The sequence below is a fragment of the Glycine max genome, chromosome 15, assembly GCF_000004515.6.
Source record: "Glycine max cultivar Williams 82 chromosome 15, Glycine_max_v4.0, whole genome shotgun sequence".
NCBI classification, from domain to species: Eukaryota; Viridiplantae; Streptophyta; class Magnoliopsida; order Fabales; family Fabaceae; genus Glycine; species Glycine max.
The window spans coordinates 17,312,727-17,339,869 of NC_038251.2; the positions used below are offsets into that span (position 1 = coordinate 17,312,727).

The 27,143-nt window shown below is 28.5% G+C and overlaps 1 protein-coding gene across 1 annotated transcript; it reads left to right on the top strand.

The window, feature by feature from the left end:
- The first annotated feature begins 19,488 nt into the window (after nucleotides 1-19,488).
- Nucleotides 19,489-22,263, top strand: LOC100812618 (protein TIFY 10A). Its single transcript, XM_003546466.5, has 5 exons — nucleotides 19,489-19,949; nucleotides 20,553-20,712; nucleotides 21,055-21,356; nucleotides 21,466-21,523; nucleotides 21,857-22,263. Exons 1-5 carry the CDS (start codon nucleotides 19,796-19,798, stop codon nucleotides 21,957-21,959), a joined length of 777 nt encoding a protein of 258 aa, XP_003546514.1. The 5' UTR covers nucleotides 19,489-19,795; the 3' UTR covers nucleotides 21,960-22,263.
- The last annotated feature ends 4,880 nt before the right edge of the window (nucleotides 22,264-27,143 follow it).

Below are 27,143 nucleotides of genomic sequence, written 5' to 3' on the forward strand. Positions count from 1 at the left end.
TTGAAAAAAAAAAAACCTCTTTGGTTGTTTGCCCATTATCTCTCTCTCTATGTGACACCATTGTACAATACTTCACCTTGTGAAAGTCGAAAGGACTCATCCTTGTATTTACTGAAATATCCATCTCAAAATATCAAATCATTTTTTGTCGTCAATATCAAACACCTCAAATCAAATATATCTAATGGGACGTAAGAAAGAAGTAAAAGAGAAAGAAAAACTAAATTTTTTTCACTTGTTTGATCGGATAGAAAAGTAAAAAGATATAAAATATTTTTTCTTAAAAAGACATATTTATCCTTCTATATATAATTGTTTTGAAATAGAGAAAAATAATAAGATTATAATTGTAATTTTAGTAGATGTTATAATTTTTTATCTCTCTTTCTAATCATCTAAGGAGAGATTTTTGTTGAGGTGGGTCCTACACAAATATTTTTTCTCTTCTATACTTCTCTCCTCAACCAAACAACACAAAATCATTTTTTCTCTTCTACTTCTTTCATCTCATTTTCTCTCTTCTCAATTTCTATTCAAACAAACAAATGGTTAGATGATGTTTCAAAAATAAAATATTTATATAATATTTCATTTAGTTTTATTTATTTGGTTTAAATGCAATTATGGTGCCCTATTTTGTTCGATTCGTAATTTTGATCCTTTCATTTTAAAATTGAAATATTTAGTCCTTCCATTTTAAAAAAAAAAAATCATAATTTTGGTTATCTGATTTTAAAAAAGAGACATTTAGTCCTCTTATTTAAAAAAATTATAATATTTGTCAAATTCTCAATTTTGCCTACGTTTTATTTCTTTTGATCCAATTGAACCTTAAACCTAACATATTTATTTAAGATATCATCAAGAAATGATTTAATTAATTACAAAGTAAGAAATAAAATGTAGGAAAAATTAAATATTAAACAAAAATTGTGGATTATTTAAAATACGGGGACCAAAATTAGAGATATTTTTAAAATATGAGATTTTAAAATAGAGGGATCAAAATTGAAGATTGAGTAAAATAAAGGGATCAAAATTTCATTTAAGCCTATTTATTTTCAAGAGTCCTCTTATTTGTTAGGAAGCTTAAAAAGAAAAGACTAAAATATGTTTTCATGATAAATATTTGAATTTTGTGTTTGTTCTTTGACAAATTTTTTCTTTACATTAAATTTCTAACAAATTTTTTCTTTGCATTAAATTTCTTATAAAATAAAAATTTTATTTTAATCATTGTCACTTTTTTTAGTCCTTGAAAATTAGATAATTTTGTGTTTGTTTCCTAATTAAAAAAAATTATTTGTTATTATTCTTTTTTAAAGGGCCTAATAACAAATGAATTTTTTTTATTAAAAAATAAATATAAAATTTATTAATTTATTAGAGACTAAAAAAAGTATCAAAAACCAAAATATTTTTTTTTGTTCTATCAAAAAGCAAAAACAAAAAAAAATATTAAAAAATAAACACAAAACTCAAATATTTATTAGGAATGAAAATTTGAATATTTATTAAGAAGTACAAACATATTTTAGTCAACAAAAAATATATAAACATAAAATAAATATTTCAGATAATTATATTTATATAATCATTATACTCATTTTCTCTTTTCACCCAATTTTTTTTAATTTCTTTTATTTTATTATTTATCACACTTTTTCACATTTTTCCTGTTTCGTTTTTCTTTCTCATTTTATTTATCTCTTCCCCACACTTATCCACTTGGATAGTCTTTCAACATTTTCATTATACTTATAAATTCAAATGATTGAGACACTTAGTTGATAACTTCAGACCAAAGGGGAGTATATTAAATCGGTCAAAATAACGTTTAGTTCCTGTTGCTTTTTCTGATCCCCTGATATTACAATCTGACGTGGTATGTGGAGATAGGGAAGTATATATATTGAATCGGTCAAACGACTGGTTCCGGTTGCTTAACTCAACTAGCTACTGTTAGGATATAATTTTATAAAACAATGTTTTTTAACAGAAAAATTAGATAACAAAATATCATGTTAATTTTTTAGTGTATTTTTATGACTGCATACAATAAAGATAAAAAATAATTAAAAAATTATGTACAGTATATCATATACAATCTCAGATTAGTTATTCAAATAATTGAGTTATGATACAAATGAACATTTTTTTTAAAAAACAATTGAATGAAAAGGATGAGTTTTGTTTGGACCAATACTAAAACTTGTATCTTTGTTTGACTCCATAACTCTACAGAGAAAATCCAAAACTCTTTAGAACAATATTGAATATCATTACTACTAAAATATTATAGTTTAATTTTAAAATGAAATGACTTATTTAATTTTGACTCTTTCATAAATAATCATGGGTAAATAATCATTTTATTTCTTAATGTGTAATTTACTGATAAATGCGCCTCTGAAAGATGAAAATACAAAATTTAGTCCCTGAAAGTGTACAAAATGCAACAAATATATCCTACCGTTAACTTTGTCCGTCACCGTTAATAAAGTTGCCTACATGGCACAGAAGGACAAATTTATCATTGAAATGATGAACATCGTGGATTGCCAGCATAGGGGCATATTTGTCATAATATTTTTTTACTTTTCATCTTTTTTACTCTGCTAACAGATGTATCCCTACAAGACGACAATACAAAATTTAGTCCCTGAAATTATAAAAGTGCAACAAATATATCCGAATGTTAATAATAGATTGTGACTAATGATGATGATGATGATTATTATTATTATTATTATTATTATTATTATTATTATTTGTTTATAATTTAATGCTCATATTTGTTTAGTACTTATGTAATATATTTTTTAAATTGTCTTTTAATATATATATTTTTTTATTATTTTGATTTCCTTGTCAAATTTTAATCTTTACAGTTAAAATAACTTTATCTTATATCTTATAATTTTATCAAATTTTTACTAAATTTCTCATTTTTAATCTTTAAAATTATTTCATATCCCAATTTTAACTTAAGTAGACTTATATTTAGATTGAAAATAATATGTCGAGAGTTTTGAGTAGAAAAAACACAATCGACTGCGAGACCAAATTTATTTATTTTAGAAAAAATAATTTAATCAACTATCTTTTTAAAAAAAGTCTCACAAAATTTAATCAATTGAGTTATCATTTAAAAAAATAAAAGTCTTTTATTTCTTGAAATTTTTTGTTTCTTCAATTAATTATTAATCTTTATTATGTGCTCTTCCATAATATGTCAAATGAAATGCAAGGTTGTTTCAGCCTCTAAATCAGTGAGAGATACAACTCTATGTTCCACAAGTAATAAACCTCTGTACTAATTTTTTTTTAAGTTAACCTCTGCATTAGTTTGAGCATTATTGTATTTTTTATTTAAATTTATTTGGATTCTTTATTTGTTAGTAACTGTTTTTCATTTCATTCATATTATGTATAATAAGTGTTGTCTCGAGTGGAAGCACATAAGGTTTATCTACAAGATTCTTTCATATTTGAGGTATATATATACATTTTATTGATTAAGGAAAAAGACTTATAATTTCACTTTAGTTCTATCTAGTTTAAATTTTCTGAGACTTTTAAAAAAATAGTTGATTATATTATTTTTTAAAAATAAATAAATAAATAAATTTGGTCATGCGATTTGTTGTATTTTTTCTACTTGAAACACTTGACATATTAATTTCAATCTAAATATTTGAGTACTTAAGTTGAAATTTGGATATAGAATAATTTTAAAGATTAAAAAGGAGAAATTTAGTAAAAATTTGATAAAATTATAAAATATAAGATAAAGTTTTTTTAATAGTAAAGATTAAGGTTTGACGAGGAAATTAAAATAATAATAATATATGTATTAAAAGACAATTCAAAATATATTGCATAAGTATTAAACGAATAGCAGTAAATTGCAAACACATAATAATAATAATAATAATAATAATAATAATAATAATAATAATAATAAGTTACAATCTATTATTAACGTCCTGATATATTTGTCATACTTTTTATACTTTTAGGAGGACTAAATTTTGTATTTTCATCTTTCAGGGACACATTTATCAGCAGAGTCGGAAGACGAAAAGTAATATTATGACAAATATGCCCATATGCTGACAATTATTTCAGTGACAAATTTGTCTTTCTGTGCCACGTAGGCGACTTTATTAACAATGACGGATGGAAGTTAACGACAAAATATATTTATTGTACTTTTTATACTTTCATGAATTAAATCCTGTATTTTCATCTTTCAGGGACGCATTTGCCAACGAATCACACAGTCAGGAACAAAAGTGGTTATTTACCCAATAATGATCTATGATTTTACTTTTAACAACTAATATGTTAAAATTTAAATATGATAATGCCATGATTCAAAAAATAAATAAATTATAATGTCATGTTGTTTCAGTTTCATTATTCAACTCCTCTTAAAAAATCATTAATTAACTTGATTCCAATTTAATTTACTATCTTTTAAGAGACAACCATATTAAGAAAATATTAATAAGAATATATAAAAATTATTAATATATTTAACATTCTATAGTAAAATTATATCAAAATTCTATCCATTTCAGTAGCAAATAGCAAAAATTGGATCTGGGCATTATATTAATTAATAAATATTATAAAAAATAAAACAATAGTTTATCAATATCATGCATGGTATTTGTCCAGTAGTTATTGTTAATTAGAGTTAACAAATTAATTTTTATTTACTTTGAATAAAAAATTTTGTCTTATATTTTCTAATAATTATAAAAGCATCACTACAAAAAGCGATAAAAAAATTAGACAATTGTAACTTTGTGATATATGGATTTTTTTTTAACAAACATTAAATTAATAGTATCGACCTTTAAGGTGAATAATGGTAGTGTGATGTATTATATTAATTAACATATAATGTATCGACAAATATATTCCCAGTTAATATTTTCATTCTAGTACTATTATCAAAATAAAGAAATGAAAACATTAAAAAATAATATAAATACTATATATTATTACACATAATTATAAATATTTTAATAATTATGATTTGGTTTGGTTTGATTCTGTAGATACTGCAAATCAAACTAAATCATACCGTTTAAGAATAAATCAATCCAATTAAATTTAAAAATATCTGTTTGGTTTGATTTTTAATTTTTGAGTGATTTTTAATTTTTATTTTGATTTAGTTTGAATATAAATATCCCTAATTATAATATGATTTTTAAAATAATTTTATAAAAAAAAACACTCACCATAGTCCATTCATATCTTGGATTATGATTGAATTACAGTATAATTATCCTACAATGTGTATAATTTTTTGTTTCAATTTATAGCTCATTCTCATTTAAAGAGATGATAGTTCAGATTTATAATTTAAGGATAGATAGCAAAATTGTAACTACCCAATACCAAAAATGTGACATAAATTTCTAGCGCATGTTCCGGGAGGTATATTGATTATATATAAGTAGTACCATTGATTGGTTAAAGTGTTAAACGTAAGATATACTAATTTTTCAAGATTTTTTCTCAGATATTTGATCACCAAAGCAAACTATGTGACTGGTAGCTATCATATATGGGATTGTTTTAAACATGTGTTGCACATAGTTGAATTGTCAAACATCTTCATGTACTAAACAATTTTCTTATCCGTCTTACTGGACCGCATTTACCAAGCCTTATTTTACAACTCGAAGAATACATTAGACTTTCATTACATTATATACATAATCTAGAAATCCTATTATTATAATAAATTTGTTTACAATACACGTATACCAATGTTGAAAATAGACCAATTTTAAATGTTGAACTTAGGTGTTTTTCATTATTTAGACGAAGCATCCTCACGTTAGGTCTTGTTTGAATGAATCTATTATTAAAAGCAAAGAAAAAAAAGATAGAGAGCTACTACTACGAAATTTCTAAAGTAGTTGGCATATATATATATATATATATATATATATATATATATATATATATATATATATATATATATATATATATATATATATATATATATATATATATATATATATATATATATATATATATATATTTGATAACTATTAGATTATGATATAACTTTTAATTAAATAATATTTTTTTAATTGAAAATTCATTTCACAAAATTTTATATTAATCTAAAATTATTTGTTATTTCATTTATATAAATCAAAATTTACATAATATAAATATTTTAAAATTTATTAAAATATGGATCATTTGATTATTTTATTGTTGTTTAATTTTAATATCATTTGACACAGACAATTTTGATAATATCTAGATATAATTCAAATGTTAAATAAATAAAAATTACATTCTATATCAAATTGTTAAAATAATATAATAATTAATCAAATTATACTGATGTAATTTCATCTCATATATATATTTCTCATTTTGTTGCATTCTTATTTCTCATTTGTCAGTTTGATCCCACTCTGTTGATCTTTAGTATAGAGTCTGATGGAGAAGTAGGAATATGATTTGTAAGGATATATGTTAATTGATTTCATGGATCTCATTTGTCTGTTTTCGTACTTGTACAGTATGTTTAATTTACACAGTATGTGTTTGAAACAGTATTCTTGGAAGTACAACAATATGATATTTTAGTTGAATGATATTGTAGCATTAAGTCTTGTGGATGAGAAATGATAGTAAGGCTAAGGTGTATTGTTCAAATAAAGTATTGAGACATAATATATTGGTGGCTATGGGAGTAATGCTCAAACCGTATTAAGAAATAAAAAAAAGAGTTAAATTTTTTTATTTTTCCAGATCCAAGAAACTTAGTAACATATTACCTTAAGGAGACATTTCTATGGAACCATATGAAGACAAAGATACTAAAGGATGAAAAATTATTATGTCCCATTTATTACGATCATTTTCCCATATTTCTTTTCGTTCCAACTCATCCTCTTCATCATCAAATACTAGTTCAAGAAACTTAAATTTGCTCATTGAGCAAGACAATCAGACACACGAGGCCACTCCAAAACATAATCTCTTCGATGAAGAAGTTTGATTTGAGGAGATAAATCAAAACATGGATGATTGGAGAATCCCAGAAATCCCTCAGGACACACTGTATGTACCTGAGACAATCAAAGATAAACACAGTTTTGATTATGTAATCAAGATGGTAGAAAATAATATTCCTCTAGGACAAGACATAGGGAAAGAATTCCATTTACTCTCAAAAAATCCAATTTATGAACATAGCAAAAAATACAAATACCTACACATAGGATGTGTCCTGGTAGCTATCAAACCATTAATAGACATGGGTATAGATGCCACAGTCTTAATGTGTTAGAGATATTAAGCACAACAAATTTGAAGATTCTTTAATAGGAACAATAGAAACAAGTCTAGGACAAGGACCAATTTATTTCAATTGTTACCCAAATAAAATGGTGAGTCTCATGGACAGAAACATTCTTGACTCTCTGTTCTTAAACATTCACTTTCATGGACTTGACATGAAAGAAGGATCAATTCCAACAGCCTTAATATATATGATCCAATACAAGGTCATGAACACTTGTGCGTCAAGAGTCCTTCTAAAATCACAAAGAGGAGAGACAACTTTGATTATCACTGATATGACAAAGGCTAATGTTTCTCTCCCTAGAACCATAAAATGGGACGACGTAACTCTTCCTGAAAAATGGGTCATGGACAAGGCAACATTGTCAGTCCCCAGACCCACTCCAACTATAGAACAAATTAAGAAAGATAATTCCGGTAAGGTTGAAATAACCTTCAATAGGAGAAACTCTTTATCATCTAGAATAAAAGCCTCAAGATCCGAAAATGAATCGGCAAAAAGGTCTTTCTCAGTAAGAACCCGGTCAATTCCAGTAGGGTTATCTAGATCTGAGTCACAAAACTAGTTTCCTAGTATAAACCTCCAAGGGTTAGATACAACTTCTAGTATACCTAGAACCACATATAATCAAGAACAAGAGGACGACCAAAAGTCGATCCAATCTCCAATATATTCCTCTATGAATGAACCTTATGATGTTATCTAACAAGTTTAGCATTGATAAGGATACCCTTAGAAAAGACTTCTATTCTCCAGAGAATGAACCTCAAAGGAGATGGTTTTTTCAACATTTTAAGGGTTCAAAAAGAAAACAAATCCAAAAAATTCTATGAATTTGTCGAAAGAGTCAAAATTAACATTCTTTTCTTTGATTGGTTCCATGCTTATACCATTAGAGAAAATCTAGATTACCGTTGGAAGCAAGACATCATAGGTGAGTTAATCCAATCGAAATTACCTCCAACAACACAATACCAACTGCCAAAGGTCAAAGACAGTAATGATAAACATGTCTTGGCCACACCCTTTAAAACAAAAGATGTCAATGAAGAAGTCACCTCAAAAGACACCAAAAGCCTAATGGAACAGGCCAATTACACTAACAAATATCTTCAAGTATTAAGAAAATCCATTACCAGAGAAAAGGTATCTCCTAAACATAAAACCCATGAAGGATCTACATCAAACATCAAGATAAAATAACCTTTATTCAAACCGTCCAAAGTTAGTGAAAAGGAAAAATAAAAAATTAGGGAACTAAGAAGACATAAATCATTTACGGAAGGGGTAGGTGACAATAATAGTGAATTATTTAACAAGATTGATAGTTTACATATAGTCATCCCTGAAACACCTTAACCGTAGAAAGAATCATCCGAAATGAGAACAAGAAATACCTCCAGATTAATTAATGTTATTAATAAAGATAGTGACCAAAACTCAGAACAAACAATTGAACAAAGTTCAATATCTGGAAAGGATATTAATTCGATAAATACCAAACATTGGAAAACACCTTCCAAACTCTATTGCCAACGAACAATCGCCCCTGACCTTCTATTAGAAGAAAGAGGTGAAAGTAATTTTAAAAGTTTTAGTGCCAACAACATCTATGAGTGGAATATAGATGCCCAAACAAAATACAATATTATGAATACATTCTAACATATGACCATGGTAGCCACGACATACCAGACATCCCTTGAATGTTCAAAAGAAACAATTATAGATATTTTAGTTGTGGGTTTCTCTGGACAATTAAAAGGATGGTGGGATAATTATCTCACTAATGATGAGAAATAAGAAATTTACAACGCTGTCAAAGCGAACCTCAATGGAAAAGTCATTACAAATGATGATAATAAGGAGATCCCTGACCTGTTAATACCCTTATTTTCATAATAACCCAATATTTTATCGGTGACCCATCACTCTAGAAAGATAGGTCAACAAAACTATTATTGAATTTTAAGTGTAGAACTTTAACAGACTTTAGGTGGTATAGAAATACCTTCCTAACTAGAGTTTACACCAAAAAAGATAGTCAATAACCTTTTTGGAAAGAAAAATTTCTAGTCGATCTTCTAAGATCATTAGGAGATAAGGTTAGAGATAAAATCCGTAGCCAATCTGTCAATGAAGACATTCCATATGAAAGTTTAAGTTATGGTCAATTAATTTCATATGTCCAGAAAGTAGCCTTAAAAATTTGTCAAGATGTCAAAATCCAAAGACAACTGGCCAAAGAAAAAGTTCAAACTAAGAGAGATTTAGGATCTTTTTGTGAACAATTTGGATTACTTGCTTGTCCAAAACAAAAGAAAAAACAAAATCCTAACAAAGAACTTCACGGAAATAAAACCTTCAACAAAAAGAGACTTCCAAGGAGGAAATACTCGCACAAACCCTCAACTAGCAAAGATGCTAATACTCCAAAACCAAAAATAAAACCCAAAATAGTATGTTATAACTGTGGAAAACAAGGTCATATTAGCAAATACTACATATTAAAAAAGAAATTAAGAAACCTCAACCTAGATCCAACCATAGAGGAGCATATTAATAATCAACTCATTGAAACCTCAGAGGAAGAAACTGGAGATGTATACTCTAAAGAAGATCTCAACCTAATTCAACAAGATGACCAACCATCGTCTACGGATGATGAAGATACCCAAGAAATCAATACTCTAACAAAACAACAAGATCTTTTGTTTGAAGCAATCTTTTGTTCGAAGAAATCAATACTCTAACAAAAGAACAAGAAGGTTTTCCTGGATAACTGAGAAAATCTTTGGAAACCAAACCTAGGCCAAAAGATTTCATTACAAAAAATAAATTTGATGTTAGCAATATTCTCAAAAGATTAGAAAATACTTCAGCCAAGCCAACCACAATCCAAGACCTTCAAACAAAGATTAAAAATCTAAACCAAGAAGTTAAAGAACTTAGACAACAACAAGAAATTCATCAACTCATCCTATCTCATCTTGAAGAACATAGTGATTCAGAGAGTGAAGAAAAGGAGGTTAAAAATGAAGATCGAGAAGATGAAATGTTTATGGGATTGATCAACAAGATTAAAATCCAAAAATTTTATATCAATATTAGAATCATTATAAATGATTTTGTTTTAGATACAATGGCCGTATTTGACATTGGGACTGATTCAAATTGTATTTTAGAAGGATTAGTTCCTACAAAATTCTTTGAGAAAACCTCAGAAAAGCTGAGTACGACAAATGGTTCAAAATTAAAAATTATTACAAATTATCAAGCGCAATCATAGAAAATCAAGGTCTTAGGATTGAAACAAATTCTTTTCTGGTAAAAAATCTTAAGAATGAAGTTATCCTAGAAACACCCTTCATTAGATCTTTATTCCCCCTTCAGATATCTAAGGAAGGAATAACCATTACCCATCTAGGAAGAAAAATTACATTTAATTTTTCTACTAAACCTATTTCAAGGAACATAAACTTCTTAGAAAAGAAGATTAGCCAAATCAATTTTTTAAAAGAAGAAGTATCTTTTAACAATATTCAGATACAGTTGGAAAACCCCAACTAAAAGAGAAAATCCAATCTTTGTTACAACATATTCAATCAACTATTTGTTCTGACTTGCCTCATGCATTTTGGAACCAGAAAAAACATATAGTTGACCTCCCTTATGAGAAAGACTTTAGGGAAAAACAAATTCCCACCAAAGCCAGGCCAATTCAAATGAATGAAGAACTCCTTCAATATTGTCAAAAAGAAACAAAAGATCTGCTTGATAAAGGTTTAATTAGAAAAAGAAAAAGCCCAAGGTCTTGCACGACTTTTTATGCTAACAAACAAGTGGAACTTGAATGGGATACACCTCGTTTGGTAATAAATTATAAACCGCTGAATCAAGCCTTACAATGGATTAGGTACCCTATTCTAAACAAAAAGGATTTACTCAATATACTAAATTTTGCAAAGATATTTTGCAAGTTTGATATGAAGTCAGGATTCTGGCAAATCCAAATACAAGAATTTGATAGGTACAAAACTACCTTCACAGTACCTTTCGGGTAACATGAATGAAATGTTATGTCATTCGGTCTGAAGAACGTCCCTTCAGAATTTCAAAAAATCATGAATGATATTTTTAATCCTTATTCAAAATTTGTCATTGTCTACATAGATGATGTTTTAGTTTTTTTCTCAAAATATTGACCAACACTTTAAGCATCTATAGACTTTTATCCATATTATCAAATAGAATGGTCTTGCAGTCTCAAAATCAAAAATCAATCTTTTTCAAACAAAAATTCGATTCCTTGGTCACAACATACACCAGGATACAATCATACCAATAGACAGATCAATTGAATTTGCGAGCAAATTCCCCAACCTAATCTTAGACAAAACCCAATTACAAAGATTCCTTGGTTGTCAAAATTATGTAGGAGAATTTGTACCTTATTTAAACAATATTGTCAAACCATTACATGATAGGTTGAAGAAAAATCCTCCTCCTTGGTCTGACATTCATACTCAAGTTGTCAAAGACATTAAATTTAAAGTCCAATCTGTAAGAGGGTGTTTGGTTTGGTTGTTTTCTGTTTTTATTTTCACTGGAAATAGAAAATGGTGATGGAAATGTGTTTGGTTGGATTTATGTTTTCATTTTCAGTGAAAATATTTTCCCAAACGAACCAAAAATTAGAAATAATAAAATCTCATTTTCAGTGTTTTCAGTTAAAACCTGGAATCTCATTTTGGGTAAAATAAAAATGCGGCGACAAAGAATGTAATTTAAAGTAAATCTAAAAATACATTTCCTTTTGAAAACACATTTTCAGTGCTTTTATTTCTTGAAAGCAGAAAACATGAAGTCAAACCAAACATGTTTTCAGAATTCTAATCTTTGGAAAATGAAAACAGTTTTCAAAAAATGAAAACAAGAAATGAAAACAGAAAATGAAAATGCAAATCAAACACACCCTAAAATATATGTATCTTCTAGTTCCACAGGCATTCAAAATCGTGGAAACAGATGCATCTGACATAGGTTATGGTGGTATTCTCAAACAAAGAATCAATACCCAAGAAAATGTCATTGCATACACATCAAAACATTGGAATTTTGCCCAATTGAAATATTCAACTGTTAAAAGAGAAGTTTTAGCAATTGTTTTGTACATTTCCAAATTTCAATCTGATTTATTAAATCAAAAGTTTTTAATCTGGGTTGACTGTAAATCAGCCAAAGATATTTTACAAAAGGATGTCAAAAATCTTGCCTCAAAACAAATTTTTGCAAGATAACAAGCAATTTTAAGTGTTTTTTATTTTGATATAGAATATATCAAGGACACTTCAAACTCTCTACCTGACTATCTTACCCATGAATTCTTATAGAGAAATTCCCATGACACCTAGGGCATCTGACACCTCCCTAAGGGGAGGAAAAAGTACAGGTAAAGGATTCAAATTGGCTCTACCAGAGCCATCTCCCAAAAAGAGTTCACCATCATCATCTGGGTCACTAACCTAGGCTGGGTCATCCACCTAGAGGCCAAAACCGGAAGGGTCATCGACCCAAATAGTCTAAACCTGAGTCATGCACTCAGGAACTCCTAAAAAACCCAACATTAAAACAAACCAAGACTGACTATGCCTTCCTAATACAAACACTTTTGGCCCTTCAAGAAATTGGTCTGACCAAACTTCCAAAGAAAGCATGGGTTGACATAGCCTCAGAATCAAACGATGAATCTGAAATTGATTTAAAAACCCTTATCCAAAAAACCAAAGAATTCAAAGTTGTCTGTAACATTTCAAAAGGGGAACAAACATTGACCCCAACAACCAAAAGGGCAACACCAGCCCAAAAATCCACTAACGCTTATATTTACAAAAATAATTTTTCAACTGTTTTGTAGATGGAGTCGGAGTATTAGGATAAAAATCCCTTCAAGGCTATAACCAAGATGTTTCCTTCAGGGTTCCATTTCAAACCAACTGCAATCAACAAAACTAGAACTTTCTATGAGTTTATTTTGATAGACTCAAACTCAGTGTCAATCAAACACTTCAAAGACTCAAATGATCAATCATTAAACACCCATTCAACAATCCAAATTTTAAAGGTCATGCAACCCAGACAATTTGGACCCAATTTACATGAAATAAAATTTTTTTCTGTACCTTTTGATCCTAGAGGCTACACCTATTGGGATTATATGGATGCCTGGACCAAAGTATTTTGGCATCAAAACAACAAATACAAACATTCATGACTCATTTACTTCAAGACTAACACAGTCTATAATTTTTCAAATTGGTTCCTTCAATGGTGGGATTTTTTGGGCCCAATTTTAGAAATTTATTCGGAGCAAGTTCAACATGGATTTGCTCAATTCAACAAGATGTTCAATTCTTAGGAATCACGAATTCCCGCAGACTTAAAATATTTTTCCAATTTTGCTTTGTCTTGGATAGTTTCATGGCAATACAGGTATAACAAGACGGAAAACAACAAGCAATTTCCATCACTGCAGCGACATGCATTTGTCAAGTGGTGAAATTAGTTTGATACTTCAAAGGCTGAACCAGATCAGGTAAAAATCTGGTTTGAAGCCCATCTAGAGTTCCTGAAAGCTGCTGTTCCAGAAACCTCTTTAGTCCTCAATCAGAAGTCCCAACTAGCTGCTTTTCTAGCAGGATCCAACTCTAAGGAACATCTCACCAAAAACTTAAAAGAAGTTTTAAAATTACTTCAAAGTCAAGAAGAAGGGAGCTCTTCCTCAAAGAAAGAAGACACCAACTCCTTTGAAAATGGTGATGATTTCCACCAAAACGAAGACGATTGTTTTGATATTTGTTTAGATGATATTTAAATTTTACCGGTTCTGTAGACATAGTTCTGGTTTTGCAACGTGTATTGTAGCTACAGTACATAAAAAATTTCTATAAAAGGAGTCCTCAAACCCATTGTGAAGCACCCTTCTCAGATAGATTTTTCAGGTTTAGAGAGAGAGGCTATGCACTGAAACACTCTTTGTAAGCTTCTATTTCAATTTCAATAAATTTCAAGTTTACTTTTCATCTCTCTTCTCCCTCTTCACTTATCTTGTGCGGCTGTCGCTTCAGTTTCTTCTCTTTCTCCCCCTCACAGATTCTGTTCGATTCTGCCGTCGTTTCTATTTCTTTTTAATGTTGCTTTCGTTTAAAAATTTTGTACACTTAACTATTTTGTTAATTTAAATTTGTTTCATTTCTATTTCTCATTTTGTTGCATACTTACTTCTCATTTGTTCGTTTGATCCCACTCCGTTGATCCTTGGTATTAATTTATATATATATATATATATATATATATATATATATATAAAATAGCCGTGGAGGTGCTGTCTCACATTTATCGACATCTGAATCAAATAGTAAAATATATATATAGTCACGGCTAATTGATGAGATTAGTAAATTGCGCGTGATAATACAATACTACTATGTCGTTATATTATAACCTAACTCATATTGAAAATAATGTATAGGTTGAATGTGGACAATTTATGTGTTTGTAATTTGCATGTAAAAGTTAGCACGCTATTGAATGGTCTTTAATTATTTATCACAAACACATTTGTCTTCAAATTTTGGAGTTTATGTATTAATAGGTGACCAGTATTTTTTTTAGCTTGTGGAATGTGTAACTTAAATGTTTTTTTTATATAATTTAAATTCATTATAAATAATATATTTAAATGTATAAATTACATTTCAAATTTATGATAAGTAATTTAAATTGTTTTATAAATTTTTTTAATCATTAAAATATTCTATGAAAAACTATTGAATTCAATTTAAGGATAAGGATAATGATTAAAGAAAATAAATTGAAATGGATTAACAATTAAAAAAGTTAAACATACAGATAAAGATAAAAGAAGTGTAATTTGAAATGGTTGGGAAAAAAATTTAAGTGTGTGTAAAATGTAATTCTATATGGGAAATAAAAAAAAATATCAATAGTGTCTAATTGAAAAACACAGGCTGTAAAATTAATACGCTTAAAATTATTTATTGTCATTTATAATATAAAAAAGTTTATTTTTAAGCAGTGACTTAACACTCATTCTTGAATCAAATTATCACTCTATAACCATACAATATGTAGATATGTTCATGAATATGCAGTGGTAGATTTAGGATCCGAAAGCTGTGGGTTGTAATTTATTTTTATAAATATAATTATTATAATAATTAGGTTTTTAAATTGCTATTCCAGTTACAATCACAGTTGTGGTTTTGTCGCAATTATTGACATTGTAAAAAATTATTAAAAAAATATGATTGGCATGGCTGCAATTACGATTGAGAGACAATTGTCATAAGTTAGAAAATCTTTATTTTATGTCGCAATTGAAATTATGAACCACAATTTAAAATATGATCATCATACATATGAAAATAAAACATAAGATGAAATAATCATGCAGTTGAATAAAATGTAAAATTACTTCATGAAATGAAAAGGGACAAAAATTAGTCAATACAAAACAAAATTTGACAATGGCAAAAAATTGGGGGCATAAAGTTTAAATAATAAAAATAGAGGTGGTAAACTAATAATAATACTACATATATACTTGTATTTTTTTCAAAGTCACAAGGTGCGTTTGAACTCCAGCTTAAAAACTCAGAACAACTGTTCAAATTATAAAAATAGAGGAAACAAAAAGATAACAATATTAGATAAATACTTGTAATTTTTTAAAGCTAAGGAGTGTAGATGCATCCCTTCTGTACAATATAGGTCTGTCCATGGATGTGTTTCACGTTTGAGGTCAGTCATGATGAGTTTTTTTTTACCTTATAATACAAGATAAAATAAAATATTTATTCAAATTGTAAAAATATTTACATGAATAATATAAAATACTGAGTAATGTGAGAAATTGATTTCCTCCAAATAAATTTCTCACTTGTACTGTCCCTTTTTCTTAGAATTTATCATATTTTTTTAAAGTTTAGATGGATTAAATCCTATATGTTTCAAAGTTTGAGGTTCAAATTTATCAAAATGAAAATATAAAGATTAAAAATACATTTTTCTCTGTTCATTTTTTTCTTTATTTAAGACTAGATATTGTCAAATATAAATTTTGATACTAGAATAAACTAATACTTTCTCCTATTTCTATTATAAAAAAATAATTTGTTTTTTTATCTCAAATATAAATAAAAATTAATTAATTTTATGTTATTTAAGAATATTATATTAAAAATATCATTTATTTAATAGAATGAAATTTTTTTTCTATAATTAATATTAAGTTTTAATGAAAAATAATTTTTAAAAAAATATTCTAGTTTTGAGATTAACACAGTTTAAAAAAAATTAACTAATTTATTAATAAGTATGAAATTATTAATTGTTTGCTTGACATAGAGACCGAAGGACTACGGAGTACGATACAATAATTGATAAGTGAACATTATTTACTACAAAAGTGAATAATTTCTATTAATTCGCATCTATTTATAACAATTTGTATTTATACAAAGCATTGCCAATGACACGAACATTTTAATTAATTCAAAGGATAAATAACTTTTTTTGTTTGTCTTTAAATGTGTAATTCGTTAACAAATGCATCACTGAAAGATAAAAATATAAAATTTAATTCTCAAAGTATAAAAAATGTGATAAATGTAATTGACCGTTAACTTCTGTCGGTTATCATTAATAAAATAATGTACGTGATACAAATGGATAAATTTATAATTGAAATGATTGTCAACATGACAATCTCTACTTGTTAGCATAAAGATATATTTGTCATATAATTTTATTTTTTTTTACTTTTCATTTTCCCATTCCGTTGACAAATGTGTCCCGGAAAAAGAAAATATAAAATTTAGTCCTCGAAACGGTAAAAAGTATAACAAATATATCCGAACGTTAATAGTAAATTGTGACTAATTATTATAATTTGGAAAAATTTATAATGATTGCGACAAATTTTTTGAAAGAGTCAGATTACACATATAAGTGTCTGTTTCTGTTATATAATTCTTAAGTTATCAACACAGACAGAAAAAGAAATTTTACTATAAAACGATAAGAGAATCATTGTTTCTATTTGATCAAATACTATTTATTTAATTATTATTTTTATATAATTTTTCTTAATAAAATATGAATGTTTATTATGTAGAAGCAAAGCTTTATGGTGAATCAAAGGTGATTCAAAGGTGTTTTGATGATAACAAAAGATGATGACAAAGGTGATGACAAAAAGTTCAAAGATCAATCAAAGAACAACTCAAGTGAATCAAAGGTGAATCAAGAACAGTTCAAGAGTTCAAGATAAGAATCAAGAAGAATTCAAGACTCGAGAAGAAAGTTTAGAGTCAAGAATCAAGATCAAGATTCAAGATTCAAGAATCAAGAGAAGGCTTAATCAAGATAAGTATGAAAAGGTTTTCTTAAAAATTGAATAGCACATGGTTTTTCTCAAAACATGTTTACCAAAGAGTTTTTACTCTCTGTTAATCGATTATCAGATTGTTGTAATCGATTACCAGTAGCAAAATAGATTTGAAAAAGTTTTCAAATTGAATTTACAATGTTCCAATTATTTTCAAAAAGCTGTAATCGATTACAATGGTTTGGTAATCGATTACTAGTGTCTTTGAACGTTGAAATTCAAATTCAAATGTGAAGAGTCACATCTTTTCACATAAAAGCTTTGTGTAATCGATTACACTGATTTGATAATCGATTACCAGTGACTGTTTCTGAATAAATCAAAAGATGTAACTCTTCAAAAGGTTTTTGACTTTTTCAAATTTGTTTTAAGTTTTTCTAAAAAGTTATAACTCTTCTAAAAAGTCTTCTTGACCAGACATGAAGAGTCTATAAAAGCAAGACTTTGTTTTGCATTTTCAAAAAAATTCATTTTTATTCAATCTTGGGGACTGGATGTAGGCACAGGTTGTTGCCGAACCAATATAAAAACTCTTGTGTGTTTGTTTCCTTCTTCCCTACTCTTTTACTTTCTGCTGTGCATTTAATTTCCGCTTTTACTTTATGTTAAGTTTCTCTTCTACTCCATATTCTCTTAACAACATAAGTAAAAACCTTAAAAAGTAATTTTTTTAATTAGTAAAGATTTAGGAATAATTAATTCAACCCCCATTCTTAATTATTCTGAGGCCACTTATCCAACATATTAATATACACAATGACATCAAATTATAAATTATCATAAAATTTTATTGATTTTTAAATTATTTTTTATTGAATGATCATTTAAAAAATCACAACCTTAAAATAAATTATTCCAAAAGAGGTAAGTGTCTTTTATAAAATAAGAATGTCATTGCAATTACAATTTTCCCTAAAAATTATTTATGTATCTAATTTAACTATAATATTTTACAATAAACATTTTTATTACTAGAATCTTTCATCAAATATGGGAATATAAAAAAATTATTTACGAGTTTATAAAATAAATATTTTTTTCTTTTATACTCAATTTAATTTATGAATTTTTATCATTAATTTAGAGTTAATAAAACAAATACAAAAATAATTATGTATTATATTTTTTCTTATTTAATTTTTTTTAATTTTACTTCTTTAACCTTAATTCTATGATCTAAATTTCAGTTAATAACCAAATCAAAATTTTAGATATATACTGATTTTTATTTGTTATGTGAGATGGATTAAATTAAAAAAAATATTAAATTATTAATTTGATTCTTTTGTCACAATACGAATTAGTGATAAAATTAGGGATAAAATTGACTATTTAATTCAAATGACTTAAACGTGAAGTGAAAAAGCAAAATCGTGGGCGCATTTATGGCACTGATAAATGACAAATGCAGTCTATAAGAGCCAATTGGAGCGAACAAAACAAAGCCAAACGGAACCTAACCCCTTGCCGTGTCCGATTCGTTGCCGTTTAGGTTTACCGACGCAAACAACACGTGGTCCAAATTTAAAAGAAAACAAAAAATAAATAATAAATAATCAAATTAATTACTAATTATCGATAATAATTTACAAGAGGAGAATTCAGACGCAAAAGAAAACAAACGGAACAGCATGACATAGTAGGAGACAGCGGCAAGAAAAAGAAAAGAACCGCTTTTGAAAAACCCCACATATTCCTCGTGCTTCAATTTTCCACCTCCAACTTTAAAATTAAATCTTAATAATTAATTAATAATAATAATAACAATATTATTATTTTATTCAGCCAATTAAAATGGGTTGTTATTGGTTATATATATGATTGAAGGGTCGGATACAAAGATAATCATTGCATCGTAGGAGTCTCTTATTTTCCTTTGTAATGGAAAGTTAGAAACCCTCATCGTCAAAGCACGCGTTTTTTTTAATCTCTCTCTCTCAACAAATATTTGTGGGTAGATTCAATTCACCATGTCGAGCTCATCGGAGTACTCTGAATTTTCCGGCCAGAAACCGGCGAGGTCGCCGGAGAAATCGAGCTTCTCTCAGACTTGCAGTCTGTTGAGTCAATACATCAAGGAGAAGGGTAGCTTCGGAGATCTTACCCTCGGAATGACATCATGTGGTACGACTCCTTAAACTCCGAAAATTTTCCTTTTTTTCTTTATTTTTTTCTTTTTATAATTTTCTCTGAAAATTTTGGATGTTGCTTAGTTCTATAGGAAGTGGTTTATTGTAGGACGGGGGAAATTTGGAATTAGATGGGTATTTTTTTGAGATGGGGGAAAAATTAGAATCTTGATGGGTACTTAATTAGATATTCTTTTCCTCTTGGTTTGTTTTTGAAATAAATGAATCCTAGGTAGGAAGGAGAAGCAGTTTATGGGTCTTTCAAAGTTTGCTCCTTTTTCAAAAAGAGAAATATTAAAAAAAAAACTATTTTTTCTGAGCATTTTTAGGCTTGAGCCTCTATCTCAATTCTTAGGTTTAATTTGTTGCCCTGAATGGTTTTTCAAATTTCGTAGATCTAATACATCGCTCCAATTTTGCCCCTCTAATTTAGTGAAAAAGTAAAAATGTTATAAGGGAAGGAAAATGATACTAGGTTTTAATGTTTGGTCTCTTTTAGTTTCAAAACGGGGCTAATCTTTCAGATATTTTTGCCTCCTTTCCTTTTAGAGGTTATTTTTGTTTCTTCCTTTTTAGCTTAATGTGAAATATTTTACAGGGTCACCTGAGACATCTTGTCAATCTGCTACAACCATGAACTTGTTTCCTCCCAAGGAAAACAACGTGGCACCAAAGAACCTGACAGCTATGGATTTGCTCTCTCCACAAGCTTCCTCCTATGGACCTTCAGAGGAGATTCCAACCTTGGTTAATTCCAGGTGGGTTGTTTGGTTGGTTGCTTTGCTTCTTTAATTTGTTGTGAAGTCAATTAACAGTGTACCCGTTTGTTCCCACTTGCTGTGGAAGAAAATTAATGAGCTATGACTTCATACCAATTCTTAAAACTATATATATATATATATATCCAACTTCTTTTGTGGCTATTTGGTTATTAATAAAATATCCACTATATCAATACTAATACAATCATGTGATACCAAGGTGTTTAGCTTAATTGATTGAGTAAAATGCGTGAGTTATTGTAAATCTTATGATACCTGTCTTTGATTCTTACCGTTACAAAAAATACTAATATGTGACAATTTATTCATGGTGTGCAGCGCAATTAAGTCTGTGAGCAAGGGTGCTAAAACTGCACAGATGACAATCTTTTATGGTGGGCAAGTTGTTGTGTTTGATGATTTTCCTGCTGACAAAGCAAGTGAGATCATGTCCTATGCCACCAAAGGGGGGATCCCCCAAAGCCAGAACAATTCTGTCTACACCTACACACAGAGCCAGCCTTCATTTCCTCCTACTTTGATCAGAACTTCTGCTGATTCAAGTGCTCCAATTATTCCCAGTGTGAACATTACAAACTCCATTCGTGAGCACCCTCAAGCATCATCCAGACCTGTTGTTTGTAGGAATTTCTTAAATTCACTAATACTTTGAGATAATGTTTTTTTTTTTTCTTTTTTTGGTATTATGGGTCATTTTTTTTTCTAATCAGGATTTTCCTTTGTATACAGATCTGCCAATTGCTAGAAAAGCTTCACTCCACCGGTTTCTGGAGAAGAGAAAGGATAGGTAGGCACTCTCACCGAAACTAAGAAAATTTTAAACACTATGTATATATTTAGTATAGGAATATTTTAGGGAAATAATCTTTTCATAGAAAGAGAAACAATTGTTTCTTCAAAATAAGTTGAATCAAACACAATAAAATTCCCTTGTTTGAAAAAACAAATAAAATTCCCTTGTTTGAAAAAACAAAATCTCGGTTTACCCTTTGGTAGATCTGGTTTTCCCTATTTGCAAAAGTGCAATTAATATTAGAACCCTATATTTTTTTTTCTTAAGTTTTAATTTTAGATGTTTTTGCCCAGTTGATAATATTGTTTCCTTGTGTTGTTTCTACAGAATTGCTTCGAAAGCACCATATCAAGTAGCAAATGGGCCTTCTAACAAGGCAGCTGAGTCCATGCCATGGCTTGGGCTGAGTGCTTCTTCACCTCAAATCTGAGAGCAGCTACAGTTATATGTAATTTTTAAGCATTATTTTTGTTGTGAAAATGCTAACTAGTCAGAAGTATTTTTTTTGCCAGAAATCTTGACTAAGTTTCTGGTTATATTTTTTTCCTGACTGCATAGCATTGTTACTCTTTTTTTTTTCTTTAAATGTTTTAAAGATGTTTTATGGGCTTCTTGTTAGCCCTTTATTTGTCATAGTAATTTCGGCTCTGCTGGGTCGTATCATAGATCTAACTATTGGTTAGTTGATGCTGCTCTAATTATAGTGATTCAATATATTCATTGTTATGATTAAAGATTAATCTTTTTCCCCCACTTTACTTTCTTGAGCTCTGGATGTTCCTGCAAAATAGAGCAATTTTTAATTCAATTTATCTTTGAACACGTGATCCACGACTTTGAGATGCGGTTAATTAATTTTTAGATATTGATATCTTCCGTGGAAAGTTGTTTTTAAAGTGAGCACAGTTTTGTACTTACGATTACGCGTTTTTACTTGAGGAAGACCGGGAGAAACAATGTTTAAAGAGATAAAGTGAGTTGTTAAAAATAAAAGGAATCTGAATTGTCTCCATGCAAATCAAATACAAAGAAGTAACTTTAACGAGTAAATGTTAACATTAGAAATGCTAACCTCTCTAATATTTTCTTTTTAAGAATTTTTTTTATGATTGATTATAATTTATTGAAAATCATATTTTTAACAGACGTTCTTTCTTATTTAATGATTTTTTTATTTATATTAAATGATAATCAAAACCAATTAAAATTGATAATTTTTTAAAAAATTAATCAATCATAAAAAAGTCTTTGAGAGAGTATAAAAGAGGGTACAGTTAGCATTCTTCATATTAACATATGTTGGAATTGGAGAAATATTACCGCACTTAACGAAATTTTTAAAAGAAGAATTGTAACTTGCTTTGTCACGAGGAGTATAGACTATATAGACGGTTGAGGATTTTTTAAAAGGACAACTGTTCAGGATTTATTATACAATGGCTAAATGTTTTATTTGATATTTTTATCTTTTTTTTCTTCTTAAAATTGAATTTGGTTTTTTTTTCCAGTTTGATTCTTTTAATTTAATCCTTTAGAATGCGTTCAGATAAAAAAATTTAACTAATTTATCAAAAAATTTAAAATTCTTTAATCTAAAATGCATTGTTTGAATTTTTTTATGAAAAATTTAAATTTTTGAAATTTTAAAATAGAATTTTAAACAACTAAAAATGTGAAATTTTAATTTTCTTTTAAAATGTGAGAAATTAAAATTCTTTTCTTCCATAAACTTTTCGCACGATAATCTCTTGCTTGCAATCCACTCACACTCTTGCTTTTTCACGTGCAACCCCTTGCGCTTACTCGCACTCACAACCTCATTTACTCTCCCAGGTTTATCTCTTTCACAACTTGGTTTATCTCTTTCACAACTTTAATCTCTCTTTGTACCTTTCTTTTCCCTAAAGTTTGATTAGGGTCTTTTCATAAGGTTTGATTTGGATTGAAAATTGAAATGGTGAATTAAACTTTTGAACCTAGTGATCAAATACAAATTTATAGGGAAGAGGAAACAAAAAAGAGAGGCTGTTATTGTAATTTATAAAGTACAAGTCATTTTCGTGTTCTTCGAGTTGTGCATGTGGCTGTAACAGAGTTAACTAATTCTGTGGTTTATACTTTCTCTTGTTTCTGCATTCTATGTGTTTGTGTTAATGCTCAAGTTGTTGGGCTTTCAACTGTGAAATATAACTTTGTTGAAAATGAAGAATTTTTTTTTATCTAAATACAAAATTTTAAAAATAAAAAATTTTAATTGAAGCATTTAAAATTTTTAAAACTTAAAATTCTTTATAACTTTAAATTGTCTCATATAAACATATTCTTAGCCTATTTAAGATTGAAGTTGCTAATCATTTAAAATATATTTTTTCGATTAAGTTTGCTTTCCTTTTCTTCCACTACATTTTTAACCAAAAAAAAGTTCATTCTTAAATGATTAAGGCGTTAAATGAATTGAGAGAATCAAAGTTAACAATGAAATATTTTTTAAAAATAAATGATTAAATTAAATTTTTTAAAAAATCAAAATAAATAAATAAACGATCATTTGATCCTATATAAATACTTTACACGGTATGAAATTCGAAAATGACAATCTAAAATGTGAAAAGAAACGTAAGTTGAAAAAAAAAGAAGATAATGTCAAGACGTACATTGGTATTAGACAATTTTGCTGGCATTGCACTTGTTTTATCCCCAACAGGAATGTCGCCACTTTTCATGAAAATTACAAAACATGCCATCACTCAAATAGTGTCATAATAACTCAAACAGCTAAATGCCCGTGTTGCATAAGAGAATTACAAAGCTCAAAAAGCAAAAACAGGAGGGGATATAAATTTAACAATCCCAGGGGCAATGGATAAACTCATAGACCATGTTTTGCAGAAGCATCAGTAACATGGTTACAATCTCTCCCAATATGTATAAACGACACTTACATAGGGTGTGAAATATTATCATGGATGCATGGCATGAATAATGGTGTAGCTTGGATGATGATTTGAAAATCCCTCCTTGACGTACTAGACGGATATATAGCCTCAACAGCATCAGCATGCACCTTAATTGAAAGAATTCCTCGTTCCCTGGTCAATCGGATTCCATGAAGCATTTGCCCTAATTCTGCTTGAAGAATATAGAAGCATGGCCTAAGGGTGTATTCAGATTTCTGGTGAGAGGGTTTCAAAAATACGTTTAACTGTTTAAGAATAAAATGAGTTTGGGGGTTATGTTTAGGTACTCCTCAATAATAAAGTATGTTTAAGAATAAAATTTTGTTTGAAAACTCAATCTGAGAGAAGTAAGACTTACCTTTTGGATAACAAATTTCAAAATTTCAAGAAATTTAAAATGTGTAGAATTTGAATTACTTTGATTTTAATTTCTTTCATTTTCAAATTATTTATTTGGATAAATCAATTCAAATTTCTTCCATTTTAAATTCTTTATTTGGATAGGGCAATTCAATTTTCTCCATATGTAAAATTTCAATTTTATATTTTAAATAGATGGAATTTTAATATTCAAACTTTATAGAAAATACACACAATCTAATTTTGAAATATTAATTAAAAAATATTTTCAATTTTTAATAATTTACAAATATAAAATACTGATAATTTTAACTAGGGTTGTTTTGCCTGACCACAACCAGTGATGTTTTTAAACCGACATCAACCAAGGCTATTTTTCGGTCGACATCAAATAGGTTTTTTTTTTTTTTTGTCAAAGTATGTCGGGAATATTTGTTAGTTGACGTCAACCGGGGCTATTTTTTGGCTAACGTTGGTTGAGTCTATTTTTCAGCCAATGTTGGCTAGATTATTATGCCAACGTCGGCTAGATTTTTTTGCCGACGTCGACTAGGGTTTATTTGGCTGACACCGGCTAGGGTCTTTTCGAATGACATTGACCAAGACTATTTTTAGTCAACGTCGGCCTAAAAAATCCTAGCAGGTGTTGTCTATCAAATATCGGCTAAAAAATAGCTTGGTTGATGCTGACCAATAGAACCTACCCGATGTCGGCTGAAAAACATCATTGGTCAACATTGGCCGAAAAATCCCTAGTCGAAGTTGGCTAAAAAATAGCCCTGACCAATGTCGGACAAAAAACTCTACCCAACATTGACTATAAAATAGTCTTGGCTGATGTTGACTAAAAAATAGTCTGACCGATGTCAATCGAAAAAACTCTAGTGGATGTCGACTGTAAGAACCTAGTCAATGTTGACTAAAAATAGTCATGCCCGATGTCGGTCAAAAATACCTAGCTGGTGTTAGTAGAAAAAACCTTAGCCAACATCAACCAAAAATCCTAGTTAATGTGGTTAAGAAATAGCTCTGGCTGATGTCAGTAAAAAAATCCTAATCGACGTTGGCTAAGAAAATCTAGTTGACATCAGCCAAAACACTCTAACTAACATCGACTAAAAAATAATCCTAGCCGATATTGGCTAAAAAATAGCTTTGGTTGATGTTGGTTGGAAAAACCTAGCTGACGTCGGCTGAAAAACCCTAACAGGTGTCTACTAAAAAGTTAGTCATGACCGATGTTAGTAGAAAAAATCTAGCCAACGTCGGCCAAAAAAATCATTGGTCAACATCAACTGAAAAAACCTGGATTACAATGACAAAAAAAATCCTTGGCTGATATTAGCAAAAATTTCCCATGACTGATGTCAGTGATAAAATAACCGTAACCAACATCATCTAAAAAAAACTTAGCTGATATCGACAAAAATAGCTTTGGTTGACATCATACGAAAAAATTATGACCGAAAAAACCTCGACCAACGTCAGTGAAAAACAACTTATGTCGATATTGGCCGTAAAAACTTTGATCACTCGTAGTTGTGAGTGTTGGACGATAAAGAGTCGTGAGTAAGAACGTGAGTTAGAGTGAGCATATCTGAAAAAAGAATTTCAAATTCTATATTTTTTGAGAGAATTTGAAATTCCACTATTTTAATCAATCAAAATGATTCATAAAAATATCAAAAATTAAATCTCCTTATAAATACTCTATCCAAACAAGCTATTTTATCATGAATCATTTTAAATTCCTTGAAAAAATGAATTCTCCTACTGAATTGCTCCATCCAAACACACTATAAAATGTATGTGTTTGGATTTTCAGTGATTTTGCTATAGCACAAAGTACTAGACAGAAGAAAGGAAGATGATGTTAGAGTTTGGGTGCAAATGGAAGGTGATACCGGCAATGCAAACACATTCTTGGGATATTTTTACAAACTCAGTTTAAACTTAAGTTTACAAACCTTAATCTGAACATACATTAAGTTAAATGTGAAGCCATCAATGAACTCAAATGATTCTATGTACCATCCCAATTCACACGAATAAATGTTACCCAAGATGTACTAGTTCAAGTCTAAAGCAAATTTTTTAGGTTTAATGTTATTTTTTATTCATTATGTTTCGTGATTGTTTTGCTTTCATATATTAAGTTTTAAAAGTTTTATTATGATTTTTTGTGTTTTCAAATTATATCATTTTGATCATTTGTTCAATTTTTCATTACAAACCTTTGTGTTTTGTTAACTTTTAAATTTTAAAATGGTTTAATGTCACTTTTAGTTTATTATGTT

Excerpts from the sequence above, each read along its gene's own strand:
- LOC100812618 (XM_003546466.5), top strand. The coding sequence starts at position 19,796 with ATGTCGAGCTCATCGGAGTACTCTGAATTTTCCGGCCAGAAACCGGCG. Across the intron at positions 21,357-21,465 it reads ATCATCCAGACCTGTTGTTT|ATCTGCCAATTGCTAGAAAA; the intron begins GTAGGAATTTCT and ends CTTTGTATACAG. Across the intron at positions 21,524-21,856 it reads CTGGAGAAGAGAAAGGATAG|AATTGCTTCGAAAGCACCAT; the intron begins GTAGGCACTCTC and ends TTGTTTCTACAG.